The 15,933-nt window shown below is 32.9% G+C and overlaps 1 protein-coding gene across 4 annotated transcripts in view; it reads left to right on the top strand.

The window, feature by feature from the left end:
* Positions 1 to 332: 332 nt before the first annotated feature.
* LOC115964068 (LEAF RUST 10 DISEASE-RESISTANCE LOCUS RECEPTOR-LIKE PROTEIN KINASE-like 1.2) overlaps positions 333 to 15,933 on the top strand; it is a 29,739-nt gene continuing 14,138 nt past the window's right edge. Inside the window, exons 1-2 of one of the 4 annotated variants that reach the window (XM_031083367.1) lie at positions 333 to 917; positions 7,851 to 8,099. In XM_031083367.1, coding sequence (XP_030939227.1) covers positions 365 to 917; positions 7,851 to 8,099 — 802 coding nt within the window. In that variant the 5' untranslated portion in view covers positions 333 to 364. Of the gene's footprint in view, positions 1,119 to 7,216; positions 8,100 to 14,331; positions 14,498 to 15,933 lie in introns of those variants that run through there. The other 3 variants (XM_031083370.1, XM_031083369.1, XM_031083366.1) reach the window with 3 other exon arrangements.

The following is a 15,933-nucleotide window of genomic DNA, read 5'->3' as shown; positions in this document are numbered from 1 at the left end:
TAAATTTTTATTAATTTTAATATGAGTTTACCACTAACATCATATTTATACTTATCAGTAATTATTTAAAAAATATTAAACTTACATTAGTTATTTGTAAAAATATTGTAAAATACTTTGTTTATATAGCCTTACTCCAATTTTTATAGGAATTTACCATTTTTGTTTGTACTAATCACATTTAACCAAATGGAAAATTATGACAAAAATCGTGTACTTTTTTTTAATGAGAATGAATGAAGTCTGAATATAAGACAACAACAAGGTGACCCATTATCTTTTCCTTATATAAGTACTTAGTTTAGTATTTCCTAGTACAAGAAAACAACAAACATTTTCATGTGCCCATTTCAAACACTTCACCATGTCACAATTCCTTAGCTACCTCCTCATCGTCTCCTTCTTCTTCTTCTTCTTCAACTCCATAGGCACCAATTCTAGTCCTTTGTTAAGTACATGCGCACCACGCTACTGTGGTAACGTTATGATCGGATACCCTTTTCGGGATTCTAATGAAATCACCTCTGATCAGCAATATTGCGGCTACCCAGGGTTTGGCGTTAGGTGCGAGAACGGCAAGGCCGTACTTGGCTTGTCCGGTGACCGGAACTACTACGTGAAAGATATAAATTATACCAGCCATACCCTAACCCTTGTGGATATTGATGTCACCACCAACCAAACGTGCCCAAGACCACGTCAAAACTTTTCTCTAGAGACACTACCTTTGAAATATTCTTCAATGGATTCGAATCTCAGTTTTTACTCTAATTGCTATCCCTACCCTCCAACTGTGCCTGTCATCCCGTGCTTGAATATTAGTAGCTACCGTTCTTATGTTTTTGTGGAGAATCATGAGACGGAGGGCTATGATTGGTCAAAGAATTGCGAGGAGAAAGTGGTGGTGACAGTGAGACATATACAGACTGAGATTAATATTGTTGATTTGATTCATCGGTTTGGTGTGGCTATGAATGATGGCTTTGTGCTTGATTGGGGAAGAGTTAAGGATTGTGTTACATGTGAGGATTCTGAAGGGTATTGTGGATACGACGCTGCGGCTGAGGAGTTCTTGTGCGTTTGCAACGATGGAAGCACACATAGTAACAGCTGCAAAGGTATGCTCCCTTGGTCAATTTCACGTGTCAAAAATTTATATTACATATCATGGTAAAAAGGTGTAGAGAAGAAAACAGATAATGCTGAATTATTCAGCATAACACCTTTGAATAATTAATTCAAAGGTATGATTGCGTGAACTACTTATTCTCTTGTGGGAACCACATCACGTGAAGGTTTCCACCCAATAAATTCCTCTCTCTGCTTTAGGTTTATTTTTGTATCCTAGTGCTAAATCGTTGTTTGGGTTGTTGCCTTGGAATGCATTTTAATAGATTTTTCTTACCGAAACCAAGCCCATAGATTTTCACCTTCAATGAATGGTGTGTACATATAGAATATAGATTAAGTAAATATTACATGGATTGGAACCTTTGGATCCTTTTACAGTTTAATTTATTAGTTTTTACTTAGAAAACTATAAGGTTTCATAATTTGAAACCTCCTTGAGGACCTTGCGTCTCCTGCCCACAAACCTCCTTAAAACTATATGATTTTATTTTTTAAAAATTAATTTCACCTTAAATTTTACCACTTACGATGACATTACACCATTTAATCTTAGCCAACAACCCAATAAAAACATGAACAAGTGTTCAACCAATTTATGTGAATTAAGACTGCAAAAATTTACTGTATAATATTTCCAGTCTTCATTATTTCCTTAGTAAAAGTAAAAAATTACACTAAGACTTCCCTTGTACAAAACTTTCACTAGAGATATGACTTACCAAGATCAACAACTCTTTGTGGGTTGTCGACGCCAAAGCTCTCCTCCTCCCCCTCTTGTCGATAAGTCTCTCAAACTCTCACTCTCTCTCTCCCTCGCCTCTCGCCTCGCCTCTGTTCTAAATTGGGATTGGAATTTTTTTTTTCTCTTTTCGTTTTGCCGCTTAGTGGCTTGGGCTTTTGCTGCTTAGTGGCTTGGGCTTCTAGGCTTTTAACCTTACTGCCTTAGTTATGACCTATGAAAATTATATATTGTTTGTTTTGACTTGAGTATTAGGATTTAGGATATATATATAAATATATATATATATATATATATATTTATATGCATTGTTGTGGGGTTTGTGATGTATTAATTGATATAGTGATAATAAATATAATATTGTTTGTTGGTTGGTTATAGCTTATGTACATAAATATTTAAATATACCTAAAAATAAATATTAATTAATTTTCATACTCCCGATGTATTGTATCTTAGGTTTTTCAAAAAATATTATATCCGTGTATTGTACCTATATCGTACCATTACTCGTACTTGTATTGGTGTATCATAAGTTACTAAGCAATTGCCCTCGGGGCTAGCTATATATGTACATCATACTTTTCGGAATTGCCCTTTAAGACCAAGTGCTTGTTGTTATTGAGCCATTCCATACTTCGAGCACATTCTCAAGGCTCTCTTTGCACGAAATTGATTGGTAACTGCGATGATAACTTCCATACAGTGTTGCTATCATGTGTTTTTCTTAGTTTCTTTCCCACACTATTCTCTTTCCCTTTTTGTGAGACTCTTGGGGGTTGATCTTTCCCTCGCTTCTTTGGTCTCATACTTTCGCTTAATAGCCATTGAATTGTAGAATCTCCGATCTCCTTTTGCTAGGATTGCAACCTGCTTACCATAATTTTTCATTGCATAATCAATTAGTTAAATGCCATAATCAATTCAATATTCAAATAAAGAGACCCAAATAATATATTTAGTTCTAATTTTCCATGGAAATTACACTAAAATTTTAGCACCCATTCCATAGAAAATTATAGTTTTTTTTTAATTAAATTTTTTAACAATTAAATTTCAATATGGATAATTCTATTCAATCAATGATATCTCATTGAATCCAAGTTCGATTTTCACCCATGACTAGTCAAATTAAAAGGAATTTCATGATCTTAACCATTGCTCCAAAATTTATCCAATCACATGGTTAGATTTCAATTAAATCTCAATTAAATTTAGTCAACCACATAAAAATTGATAAAAATCAATAAGAAATGAAATTTGACTATTAAAATCAAGAAATCCTTCATTTTTAGGCCAAAACTTTTATTGAAATTTAAAGCTAGACAAAATACAGTACCAACATAGACGAATTTTTTTTTAAGCTCAAATATGAAAATAATGGTTTTGACCTTTATAGACATCTCATTTTGTACCTCTTATGACTCTATCCCCCGTTTCCCAATGATGATATCACTAGAAAGGTCCACGACTAATCTAAGGCTTAGCTATAAAAAATATTTAACTTGGAATTGTTTTGGTGAAAATAAAACCTGTAGGAGCCTTAAGCATGTGTGTGTAGGTTCTTAGCTTGTGTATGCATGCTTTGATTATGCGTGACCACATGTAGGGTTGTAGAATGCTCTATAAGGAAAGTTTTAATGGTAAAAAATGTGTAGAGCTAATCATACACCGGCTCAGAAGAGCCCTGCACTCCTCTTTGATCACTATAAAATGACTCCACTGCCCTTTTCCCAAAACAGACCGCATCCACTAAGATAATTATTTCAAAAATCTGATTATCTATCGAAGATTAATGTTTATCTTTTATTCTCATGCACCAAATCACACTTTAAGAAAAATACTTAACAATCACAAAATTCATTTAATTAATTTTAATTATCAACCAATTAAAATTAATTTCAATTAATCACACTTGATAGGTTTCACCCAAATGAATGCGTGGATAAGACCGTTAAAACTTGATTTTGCGATATCTTTCGATCTGACCGTCAGATTTGGAAACCGCATATATTGTTGTGATTGTTGAAATCTCAAGATCATTTTCATAATACGTGATGAATGAGTTATTGACTAAATTTGACCAGGATTTTTGGGTATATAAAATGATCATGTTTTCCTCTTTCAATGTTAGATTATAGGTACGAAATGGAGTTTGTACAACTGCCAACATCACGGAATTAAAACAAGTTTGACTTGATTTTTGATTGATAAAGCCTCTATGGAAGGGCAGTCCAAAAGTCACTTCCAATTGATTGAACCTTGTTCAAATAACTATCAAATTTAGATATTTTGATCGATTAAAAGACAATCAAATGGTAGTTGAAATTAGTACAAACACTTTAAGTTTGAATTTTTTTTCTTTTTTTGAGAAATAATTTTGAACATTGAATGAGTCATAATAGACTAATGAATTTATACATTATCATGAAATTTACCAACTTAAAACCTAACAAAATACAACCACATTTATATCTACCATAAAATTTCCCTTTTCTACTTAAGAAAACCTTTTTTTTTTTTTTTTGGCCAAAATTTGCTACTAATTTAAATTTATTCATAAGGGAAATAGTTGGAGGTATTATCGAAGGTTAAAACAGTGAAATCCCACTTCAAATGATGAGTCCGAATCCGAAACCATAACCCACCATAAACCATAAGCGGAAGGGCCCAAGACCTCTCTCTTGATCCACCCACCCAGGTTACCCCACGCGGAGTAACCTACGTCCAATGTCGTCAAGAACTTCACCAACTGGTTGGACTATGAGCAAGTTTATTTATTTATTTATTATTTTTAAATTTTATTATCCTCTGAATATGAATTAAATAAAAGAAACAGAAATCAAAACAACGAATCAGAAGGAGTAGGATGGTTCTTCTTCTTCCAAATTTTTATTTTTATTTTTATAAATTTGACTAATATTGGATTGAGTCTACGCTTCTACCCTCCCTGGAAAAAAATTGAGTGTAAGATGATTAAAGGAATGCGAAGGTCACACGTCACTTTTATATTATTTAATTATGCTTTTATTAAGATAATAATAATTATTTACTAGTATCTTTTTTTGAGAAACATAAGTATGGACATGCTTTCTTCAGTTGACTCCACAAAGTTGTTTTTGACTAGTATCTTATCTAAGAAAGCAACAAAACCTCTTTAATAAGTTATATCCTGAGCTAATACATGCTTTCTTCAGTGGACTACACAAAGTTCAAAGGATTTATTTCCTTTACCAAGAATTCAATGGCTCATGATTTCTCCTCCATGAAGAAATTTCTGAGAACTTTGTTGAAGACATGATAAACAAAAAGTACATAAAAACACAAACCACAACGATAAACTTCGTGAACTTTTTAATTGAAAAGAAGTTTATCCTTGTTTTTATTTTTTGTCAACAAGAAGTTTATCTTTATACAAAATATTGATTTTGTTCATATAATAGATATAATTTCTTAGATACACACATTTGATTTCTTAATAAAAATTAAACACATTGTTGTGTTGACTAATAAAGTTTAAATATTTTTATACAATTAAATTCAATGTAATAATGTGTTTAAATTTAATTGTAAAACTTAAGTAGCATTTGGATTGCGCGTTTTTGCGTCTAGTGTCTGCGTTTCCTTTTTTTTTTTTAGCCATAATATTTGACTTTTCAGCAGTACCAGTGGGTCCCGTGCACTATTCACAGGACTCACAAACCTCACTTTTCAGTAATTTTTTCATTAAAAATGGGTCCACGTTACTATTTACATATTTAAAAATTATTTTACTATAGTGTTTTCAGTTTTTAGTAAAATAAGTTGTATTCAAACGGACCCTTAATATATTTCAACTAAAAAAACAATTTTTTTGATAATTCAATGATAACAACAATAGGGAAGTAAATATGAACTTGGGTTCTCTTTATAAAAGAGATTAGACAAAGCCGGGACACTATTCCTTAAGCTGTTAGTCTTTTGGTTAAGTATGGTTATGAGTACTATAAATAACAATATTATCAATATTAGTTTTCTTAAACTGTCATATAACGAAGCTTAGAGCTAAGCTTCGCCCATAAACTAGGGTTACGTTTGGATTGGGCTAAAAACCCAGCACGTCTGCGTTTGGCGTTTTTTTTTTTTTTTTTGCACACGTTTGTGAGACTTACAGCTACTGTTCATGCACTGTTCATGAACAGTAGCCACAAAATTTGACTTTTCTCATCCTTTTCAGCAAATTAGTGGGTTCTATGCACTGTTCACGGGACCCACAAACCTCACTTTTCAGCAACTTTTTCATTAAAAATGGGTCCTATGGTACTATTCACGCATTTAAAAAATATTTTGCTACAGTGTTTTTCAGTTTTCAGTTTTCAACTGTATCCAAACGGACCCTAAATAATATGCTGGGTTTGTCCACTCACTACGACAAGCTTTAGGGCCTTTGCTTCTTGTTACCTTAGCTTGGCTTTAGATAGATAAATACCATGTGACCTTTGTTGTAATTTGGTCAAGTAACAAGTTGTAGCAATCCATATAGTGTAATTATATTTGGTTTTTATTTACGAATATTTTATTTAGCATTTTGTTAAAAATGTGCTAAAATATACTTGTATTTAAAAAAAAAAAATGTGAAAAAAAAAAGTAGAAAAAGTGAAGTTTTATTTTTTGGGGTAAAGTATGGTTATCCTAAGTACTATAAATAATAATATTATCAATAATAGTTTTTTTCCTTATCATTACTTTTTTTAATGATTAATAATTGAATACTTATTTCAATAATAGAAACCGCGTGTTTGATCACAAAGTAAAATTACAAACCGCTGTGTACGTACCGCATATGAGAGATTCTTTTCCTGCCAGAAGAACAAGAACAGTATTTGGTCCAAATGGAGTAGCTGACCTTTAGGACTTTATAAACTTTTTCCATATGGAGCTCTGTTAAGGTCATAATTAAGGACAACAAATATTCAGCAAAAAAATAATAAAGGACAACAAACAGTACATTCTTTGCTGTAATTCTTCTAATATTTTAAACCAAACACAACGAATCAATGACGTTCATTTTGATTACTTCGAAAATTTCCCTCAACTTGTTGGAAAAGTAGTATTTGTTTACTCTGCCACAAGGAACGAGAAAGGTTCACTGGGAGACCAGAATTCAGTGCAATGTCAACTCACGCAACCTCATCACAAAGGAAAGAGTACTCTTTTTATATAACGCAAAGAAATTCATAACTTTTCACTGCAAGTGATAAATTGTGATTAATTATGAATTTATAATTTTTACATGAACATTTTTTACCAATCACATTTAAACAAATGAAGAAGTATGACAACAAGGTTACCCATAATCCTTTGCTTATATAAGTACTTAGTTTAGTATTTCCTAGTACAAGAAAGCAACAAACATTTTCATGTGGCCATTTCAAACACTTCACCATGTCACAATTCCTTAGCTACCTCCTCATCCTCTCCTTCTTCTTCTTCATCAACTCCTTAGGCACCGATTCTACCCCTTTGTTATCAATATGCCAGCCACACCTCTGCGGTGACGTTAACATCAGCTACCCTTTTTGGGTTCGTAATGAAATTGCCTCTGATCAGCAATATTATTGTGGCTACGAGGGGCTTGGCGTTATGTGCCTAAATAACGGCGAGGCCGTACTTGAATTACCCGGTGACCGGTACTACGTGAAAGATATAGATTATGCCGACTATACCCTAACCCTTGTGGATATTGATGTCTCCAACCAAACGTGCCCAAGGGCACGTCATAACGTTTCTCTAGAGAAACTACCACTGAAATATTCTTCAATGGATTTGAATCTCAGTTTTTACTTTAATTGCATTTCCGACCCTGCAATACTTGTGCCTCCCATCCTGTGCTTGAATATTAATGGTAGCAACCGGTCTTACGTTTTTGTGGAGAATCATGAGACGGAGGGCTATGATTGGTCAAAGAATTGCGAGGAGAAAGTGGTGGTGACAGTGAGACATTCTCAGATCAATATGGGTAATTTAACTGGTGGGTTTGGTGCGGCTATGAATGATGGCTTTGTGCTTGATTGGGAACGAGTTAGGGATTGGGCTATGAATGAATATGATGGCTTTGTGCTTGATTGGGAACGAGTTAAGGATTGTGTTACCTGTGAGCACTCTCATGGGTATTGTGGATACAACGCTACGGCTAAGGAGTTCTTGTGCATTTGCAAAGATGGAAGCACACATAGTAATAGCTGCAAAGGTATGCTCCCTGGGTCAATTTCACTTGTCAAAAATTTATATTACATATCATAGTAAAAAGGTATAGAGAAGAAAACAGATAATGCTGAATTATTCAGCATAACACCTTTGAATAATTAATTCAAAGGTATGATTGCGTGATCTACTTATTCTCTTGTGGGAACCACATCACGTGAAGGTTTCCACCTAATAAGTTCTTCTCTGCTGTAGGTTTTATTTTGTATCCTAGTGCTAAATCTTTGTTTGGGTTGTTGTAGTAGCCTCGGAATGCATTTTGATAGATTTTTCTTACCAAAACCAAGCCCATAGATTTTCACCTTCAATGAATGGTGTGTACATATAGAATATAGATTAAGTAAATATTACATGGATTGGAACCTTTGGATCCTATTGTTACTGACGGAGAAAGAAAAGTTTACAGTTTAATTTATTAGTTTATACTTGGAAAACTATAAGGTTTCATAATTTAAAACCTCCTTGGGACCTCGCGTCTCCTACCCACAAACTTCCTTGAAACTATATGGTTTTATTTTTTTAAAATTAATTTTACCTTAAATTTTACGACTTACGATGACATTACACTATTTAATCTAAGCCAACAACCCAACAAAAACATAAACAAGTGTTCAACCAATTTATGTGAATTAAGAGTGCAAAAATTTACTGTATAATATTTCCAGTCTTTATTATTTCCTTAGTAAAAGTAAAAATTACACTAAGACTTCCCTTGTACAAAACTTTCACTAGAGATATGACTCACCAAGATCAACAACTCTTTGTGGGTTTTCGACGCCAAAGCTCTCCTCCTCCCCCTTCTTGTCGATAAGTCTCTCAAACTCTCACTCTCTCTCCCTTGCCTCTCCCCTCGCCTCTGTTCTAAATTGGGATTGGCAATTTTTTTTTTCTCTTTTTGTTTTGCTGCTTAGTGGCTTGGGCTTCTAGGCTTTTAGCCTTACTGCCTTAGTTATGACCTATGAAAATTATATATTGTTTGTTTTGACTTGAGCATTAGGATTTAGGATATATGTATTTGCATTGTTGTGGGGTTTGTGATGTATTAATTGATATAGTGATAATAAATATAATATTGTTTGTTGGTTGGATATAGCTTATGTACATAAATATTTAAATTTACCTAAAAATAAATATTAATTAATTTTCGTATCTCAATGCATTGTATCTTAGGTTTTTCAAAAAAACATTATATTCCCGTACTATACCCGTATCGTACCAATACTCGTACCTGTATTAGTGTATCATAGGTTACTAAGCAATTGCCCTCGTGATTAACTATGTATGTCATACTTTTCGGAATTGCCCTTTGGGACCAAGTGCTTGTTGTTATTGAGCCATTCCATGCTTCGAGCACATTCTCAAGGCTCTCTTGCGCGAAATTGATTGGTAACTGCGATGATAACTTCCATACAGTGTTGCTATCATGTATTTTTCTTAGTTTCTTTTCTACACTATTCCTTGCCCTTTTTGTGAGATTCTTGAGGGTTGATCTTTCCCTCGCTTCTTTGGTCTCATACTTTCGCTTAATAGCCACTGAATTGTAGAATCTCTGATCTCCTTTTGCTAGGATTGCGACCTGCCTACCATCATTTTTCATTGCATTCAATCATGTACCTTACAAGTTTTGATAATTTTTTTTCCATTCAAAATACTCATAATTTGTGAGCTTATATATCTCAACCTTCTCTCTCTTTCTTTTTTTTTTTTTTTTTTTTTTTTTTTTAATTTATTTTCTACATTTTCTAGCAAAAGGAATGAAAACATTATGTAAAATCTTTGATTTGGTCATTTATTTTATTTGTTTTCGGTTTTAAATATGTCAATTTTTTTTAAACTTTAAGTTTATTTTTTAAATTTTTTTTAAGAAAAATATACGGGATCATATTGGGTAAAGATCATAGGTTTTACAGCTCGTTTTAGTTTGACTTGGTTCTGACTTGAGAAATGACCAATTTGCCAAATATACTCAATGCTACCTCCCAAATTTGGCCAACACAACCCACATAGCTCAATCTTGTTTTTCCCATGCACATTGAACCAAGACGCTACATAATAAGGTAGCCTAGCCCTATCTTGCGCTGTTGCACAAACACAGCTTACCTACTATTTAACAATTTACCCTAGGTTAAGTGCATGCAAGGCTATCATGATATAAATGCAATTTTTTTGTCCAACTTTCGTATTCTACTTTATACTTCACAAATTATGGTATGTCATGTTTATAATTTATTTTCTTTTTAAACATTGTTTATTTTATAAATAAAATACATAAAAAAATTATGATTGGTAAAATATAAAGTAGAACAAAAACGATAGAATAGTACGAATTTGTATTCATCATGATACATACACCGCACATGTTGCCTCCAACTTGCCAAGCCTTTACTATGGGTCCATCACATTAATTTTTAGGCTACCACCACACTGCCAACTGAACATGAACATGTTGATGTCGCAACAAAAAATTCAATTGAGCATATAGCTAAGTTGCGTGGAAAAAAGAAGGGCTCAGCTCAATCTTTCACATAAGTGCCTTATTCACAATTCCAGCCTGGCACGGAGCTATCCTAATGCTCAACAAGCTTTTTACATTTTTAAAGACTTTCGTGCTTGATTCTCAAAAACATTTTGTTATTAGATTTTGGGTCAGCTCTTACATGGTAATTAGCTAGGCAATTTCCTAATGTATTCAGCGATTACCTAAAATTTCTCAAGCGAATAAAAGTCTTATAATTTTGGTCATATAGGCTTTACCTAACTTTCTTCTCAAAAAAAAAAAAAAAAAAAAAAGGCTTTAACTAGACAATAATAGTTTGAAAAGAATTGTATTATATTTTGAAGTTTAATAATGATGATTTAGATTTAGTTTTAGAACTAGGAACTTTGGAAAGTACTTCAACTGATATATATTTATGGTTTAAATTTATTTTTACAACTAAAAAAATTTCCAATTTTTTTTAAGTAAAATAAAATATATACTCCAATTTACATATATAAAAAACTAAATTCTTTGAGTCAGTTTCTAGGATATTGAAAATATGTGTTTTTTGTTTTTGTTTTTGTTTTTAACTTAAACCTAAAAACCGATTTCATATATATCATCCAACCAACAGTAGCTGGTGAGGGTTTTGATTACTTATTTCTTATTATAAATATACTTTTACTTGTTCTAAGGCTACATCCACATATTGTATCAAGTCATTACCATTAGTCATGCCCCAAATCCATATTCTAAACAACCGTCTTCATCAGCTATCCTGTGTGTTTGTGAAATGGAGCTGCTGAAATTGTTGTTCTTTGTCACACATGACCAAGTTGTCTTCAAGAGATATTATTATGAGTTAAAATTCTATATTCCATGGTTTGATAGTCAGAGCCGTATGACTCCGTCGGTTATATAGTCAAGATCCATATATATCTCTGATGAAGACTTTGAAATTCATTGTATATATGATGCCACTGAAATTGACTAGGGAGTTGCTAGAATGTCCATGAGTTAACAAATTATTATTATTATTTTTTTTTTTGAGGGGGATGAATTAACAAATTAAATGTTAAGATTCGAATACGTTTAAAATAATTTTAAGCCGTCAAAATTTATTATCAGCGTATAAATTAATTTGGTTATGTATTCTTTCTAGCCAAGTGGAATGCAAAGGCATGAAAGTAGGGGTCATATATGTCATGTCTGGTGAGGAATGGTAATACATAAAATAATCTTTAGAGGAGAGATTTTATTTTTATATATTTTTTAATTACAATAGAATTTTAATCTATAATATCCATTCTATATATGATGATTTCTTTTACTATCAAGTTAAGACACTAATTGAATTTCGGTGTAATTAAGATTTAAAATGCATACCATGTATTTAATGATAAGAAACTTTATAGTTAAGTTAATTGAAACTTATCTTTAGAAGTGAGGTTGATCAGCACAAAATTGCATTGAAATTCAACATGATCTCCGTGAGATAAAGTATAATTTTCAACCATGGTATTGAGGAAAAAGAAAAAGTGAATGTGTCCTATTGTGGGAAAGTCTCACGTTGGTTAGAAGTGGAAGTTGGTATGATTTATATATTTTTTAGTTAAATTTTTTCCTTTGACTGGGTTTATGTACTAGTTAATTTGTTAGTGTGAATATAGGTTAGATTTTCTAAGAGTAGTTGGTTTATTGTTAGATTTTCACGCTTGTATGTGTATTAAGTGCGAACCTTTCTTTTTAGGGTTGGCTGCTTTAAGGTCAATCATACAACATGTGACAGTCATGTTTAACTGAAAAAAAAAAAAAAAAAAAAAAAAAAAAAAAAAAATAGCATTCAACATCAATCTTAGAAGGTAAAAGCCCACAAAAGAAAAGAAAAAAAGGAAAAAAAAAATTATGGATAAGATATCTAGGAGGTTTTGTAGATTTATTATTATTATTTTTATTTCCTTCCTAAGATTTGCATAGTCACCTCTCTATTTATTAATGATCCTATAGGAATCATTGAAAAAGGTTGTTGAGTTAGGAAGAAATTATTCATGCCTTCGAACCAGGCATATAATAATTAATACAACCTTCTTAGCTCCTCAGATCTTAGAAAAATATCTCCATAACTTTGTTGATTTTGAATTTCAATCCTTTTTTCAGTCATGTTTACTTAGTTAATCCACTGTAATACCTACCCAATTGCTAAAGAATATTTTTACGTATTTTCCTATATATTAATTTGTTTTGGAGAAGAGGTTTATGTATTTTTTGGAAGGCAAAACTGTAAAAGGAACTACAAAAGAGAAAGTGCTGATCTCGTCTACTAGGTGGACGAGCAATAAATTTCTGTAAAAGAGGAGATTCAACCCTGAAGTAATAATATCAGGGCTGCGTCTGCTAAGAACCCTCTAATTCTTAAGAAAGAGAACTATAAATATATTCAAATATTCTAAGTACGAAGAGATAGAAAATTTGTGTGTACCTTTCTCCTTGGTGGCTTTTATAGCCTTCCTTCGTATAGAAAGTTGGGGGCTATTTATGGCTCCTCTATGGCTGTCAAAGTGACGTACTTGGGGTCTTTCAAGATCATCGATTGACTCCTTCACATTTGTCTGGCCGTTGTAGTTCATCGGTTACAAATGAATTATGGCCGATCTTTAATGCTATATACTAGTCAACTCTTATACAAAGTAAAAAAAGAGAAAAGAAAAGGAGGAATAAAACTGAATTCAAAGAGACATTCAAACACGTCGCATCATTTATAGAAAAGTTTTTTTTTTTTTTTTTTTTTTTTTTTTTTTTTTTTTTTTTTTAAAATTGGCTATTTCAACAAAACAGTTGTTTAATGTAGTGTTGAAATTAGATAGGAAACTTTGTTGTTTTGTTTTGATAATATAATCCTAGAGCTTTGGTAATTTCGTTGCGCATATTGCCACCCTTCACATTCAACCAAAAAAATTGTCACGATGGTCTCATAGTTGAAGTCAATAGTCTTCTTTCTCCCCCTCTCTCCTGTACAAACTATTCTCTTCTCAAAACCCTCAATAATAGGGCCATCGCTTTCTAGTTTTTTTTCAACATTCTGCTACTGCGTCATATACGTTACTTCTCTACCTATTCTTTTCTTCATTATCTTCTAAACATGAATTCCCATAATCTATCTCTCTCTTTCATTATCACCCTATTCTTCTTCTCAACAATACTACCACCATCTTACTGCACTGTCTATGAACCCTTTGTTAGGTGCAGTCGTCCCTTTGGGTGTGGAAGCATCAAAAACATTTCGTACCCTTTCTGGGGAGGTGATCGATTTGTATATTGTGGTCGCAGATCGTTCAAGCTTGAGTGCCACAACGATGAATACACGGTTTTCAGATTTAAAAAGCTAGAGTTTCGTGTCCTAAACATCACCACATTTTCCATGACCATTGCAAGATTGGACCTCTGGGATACTCCTTGTTCTCGAAACCTCCTCAATACCACCTTGAATTATACCGAATTCAATTACGCTTCAAACTTTCATAACCTTACATTATATTACGGCTGTCCTCCTTCAGTACACAGATCGTTCCGAAATTGGTTTTCGTGCAGCTCAGAAACTGGCAATTCACATAACGGTTTCTTAGTTGACAAAGAAAACGTCTTAAGTACCAAACCTCGGGAGCTTGAGAATTGCAACACAACAATTAAAGTCCCAATTTCACGGACTGCTCTCATTAACAAGTCTGAGGTTGTAAACCAGGCACTTCAGAAAGCATTGAATCAAGGGTTTGATGTGCTGTACAATGCATTGCCGATAGTCTGTAGGGGGTGTATGGAATCAGGTGGGAAATGCGGTTCTAACTCAACATATCCATTTGTCTGCCATTGCCATGACGGAGAGCATCCTTATTTCTGTCTAAGAGACGGTATGCATGCTGTCTCTCTTTTCACTTTCCTGTATTAGGTTTAAGCTGAAACATTCCTTGGATTTGCTGGTATTGCTAGTATAGTTCTTATTCTTAACTATAAATCTCATAATGTCATAGTTAACAATTCTCTTTGCGCAGTCCGCATAGTACTAGCAATTGCATGCATACCATTCTCTCTTTTTTCTTTTGGATGGAATAGCAGCCCAAAGACTTGATCCTTGTGTATCTAATAGCTAGTCATACCAACAGAACACTTTAATAAGTTGTCATAATCTGTCGGGTAGTGGAATTATCTCTGTTATGAGCAATTGCATTGATAAGACTTTCTTTTTTGTATATTGTCTTATTGCATCTTCTTTCTCTGTATATAAGATGTGCAAGATAGTGAACCACCAACCCTATAGCATTAAGCAAGTTCCAAGTTTTTGGTAGAAATTATATACGGTGAAATCATGTTATCAACTTATCATTCATTAGACAGTAGAGACCACAACCAAAGTTGATACTTTCAGTCCATATAGTGTTCTCCTGTTCTTAGTGACTTTATTTACCGAAAGCGAAAGGGAATGGCCCGAAAGGGAAAAAAAAAGGTCAAATTAGTTCATTATCATATATATATTTTCTTTGTATTACTACCAAATATAATGTTGCGTCCATAATGTAGAATGAATAGCATAGTAGGCCTTACTCTTTTTTTTTTGATGAACAAGCCTTACTCCTTCATGGTATCTTATTTGGAATTCTTCTTTTATCATTAATGCTAAATAGCATAGCACGATTGCACAACCAAAACTTTCCCCAATTGACTGGGTCATACTTGTTGACTGGTCATGATCATCATCTTGTTCACTTTTATTGCTCTAATGTGGGCCCCAGAAAACTATTCATTCACCTCTTTACAGCCTTATATTATAGGAGTAAGAACTATCCTAGTACTCACAATCATTCACAATTTGCAATGTGGACAATTATGACAAAAATTATGATTTTTTATGTGGTCCTAGAGTTTTAATATTATTAGTTTCACATTAACATCTTAACTCATAAACGGTCAAAAAGAGGAATTGCTAGGAATATTTATGACTACCAATTGGGACTCTTCAAGCTAAAGCCAACACAAACCCAATTACTTCAATTTCAATGTATGGTTTTATATATTTCTTGTGATATGCAAAATTGAGGATTGTTGGGTTATAGATTGACCACAATTAATTAATTAATTACTCAAGTTGATTAATTAGATTAAATTATATGCAAATTCAATTAAGGCACAATCAAATCATCAAACTAAATTAGAGTGCAGTGGAAAATAAGTTTGATACGATGATTTGAACACAATGATGGGGAAAACCCTCAGAGGAAAAACTCCACCTGGTGAATTTTAGATCATCACTCCCAAAGAATCCATTAACAAGAAAAAGCAGCTACAAGTA

Source organism: Quercus lobata, chromosome 10 (assembly GCF_001633185.2).
Source record: "Quercus lobata isolate SW786 chromosome 10, ValleyOak3.0 Primary Assembly, whole genome shotgun sequence".
Classification (NCBI taxonomy): Eukaryota; Viridiplantae; Streptophyta; class Magnoliopsida; order Fagales; family Fagaceae; genus Quercus; species Quercus lobata.
This window is presented reverse-complemented; position numbering and strand designations above follow the sequence as displayed.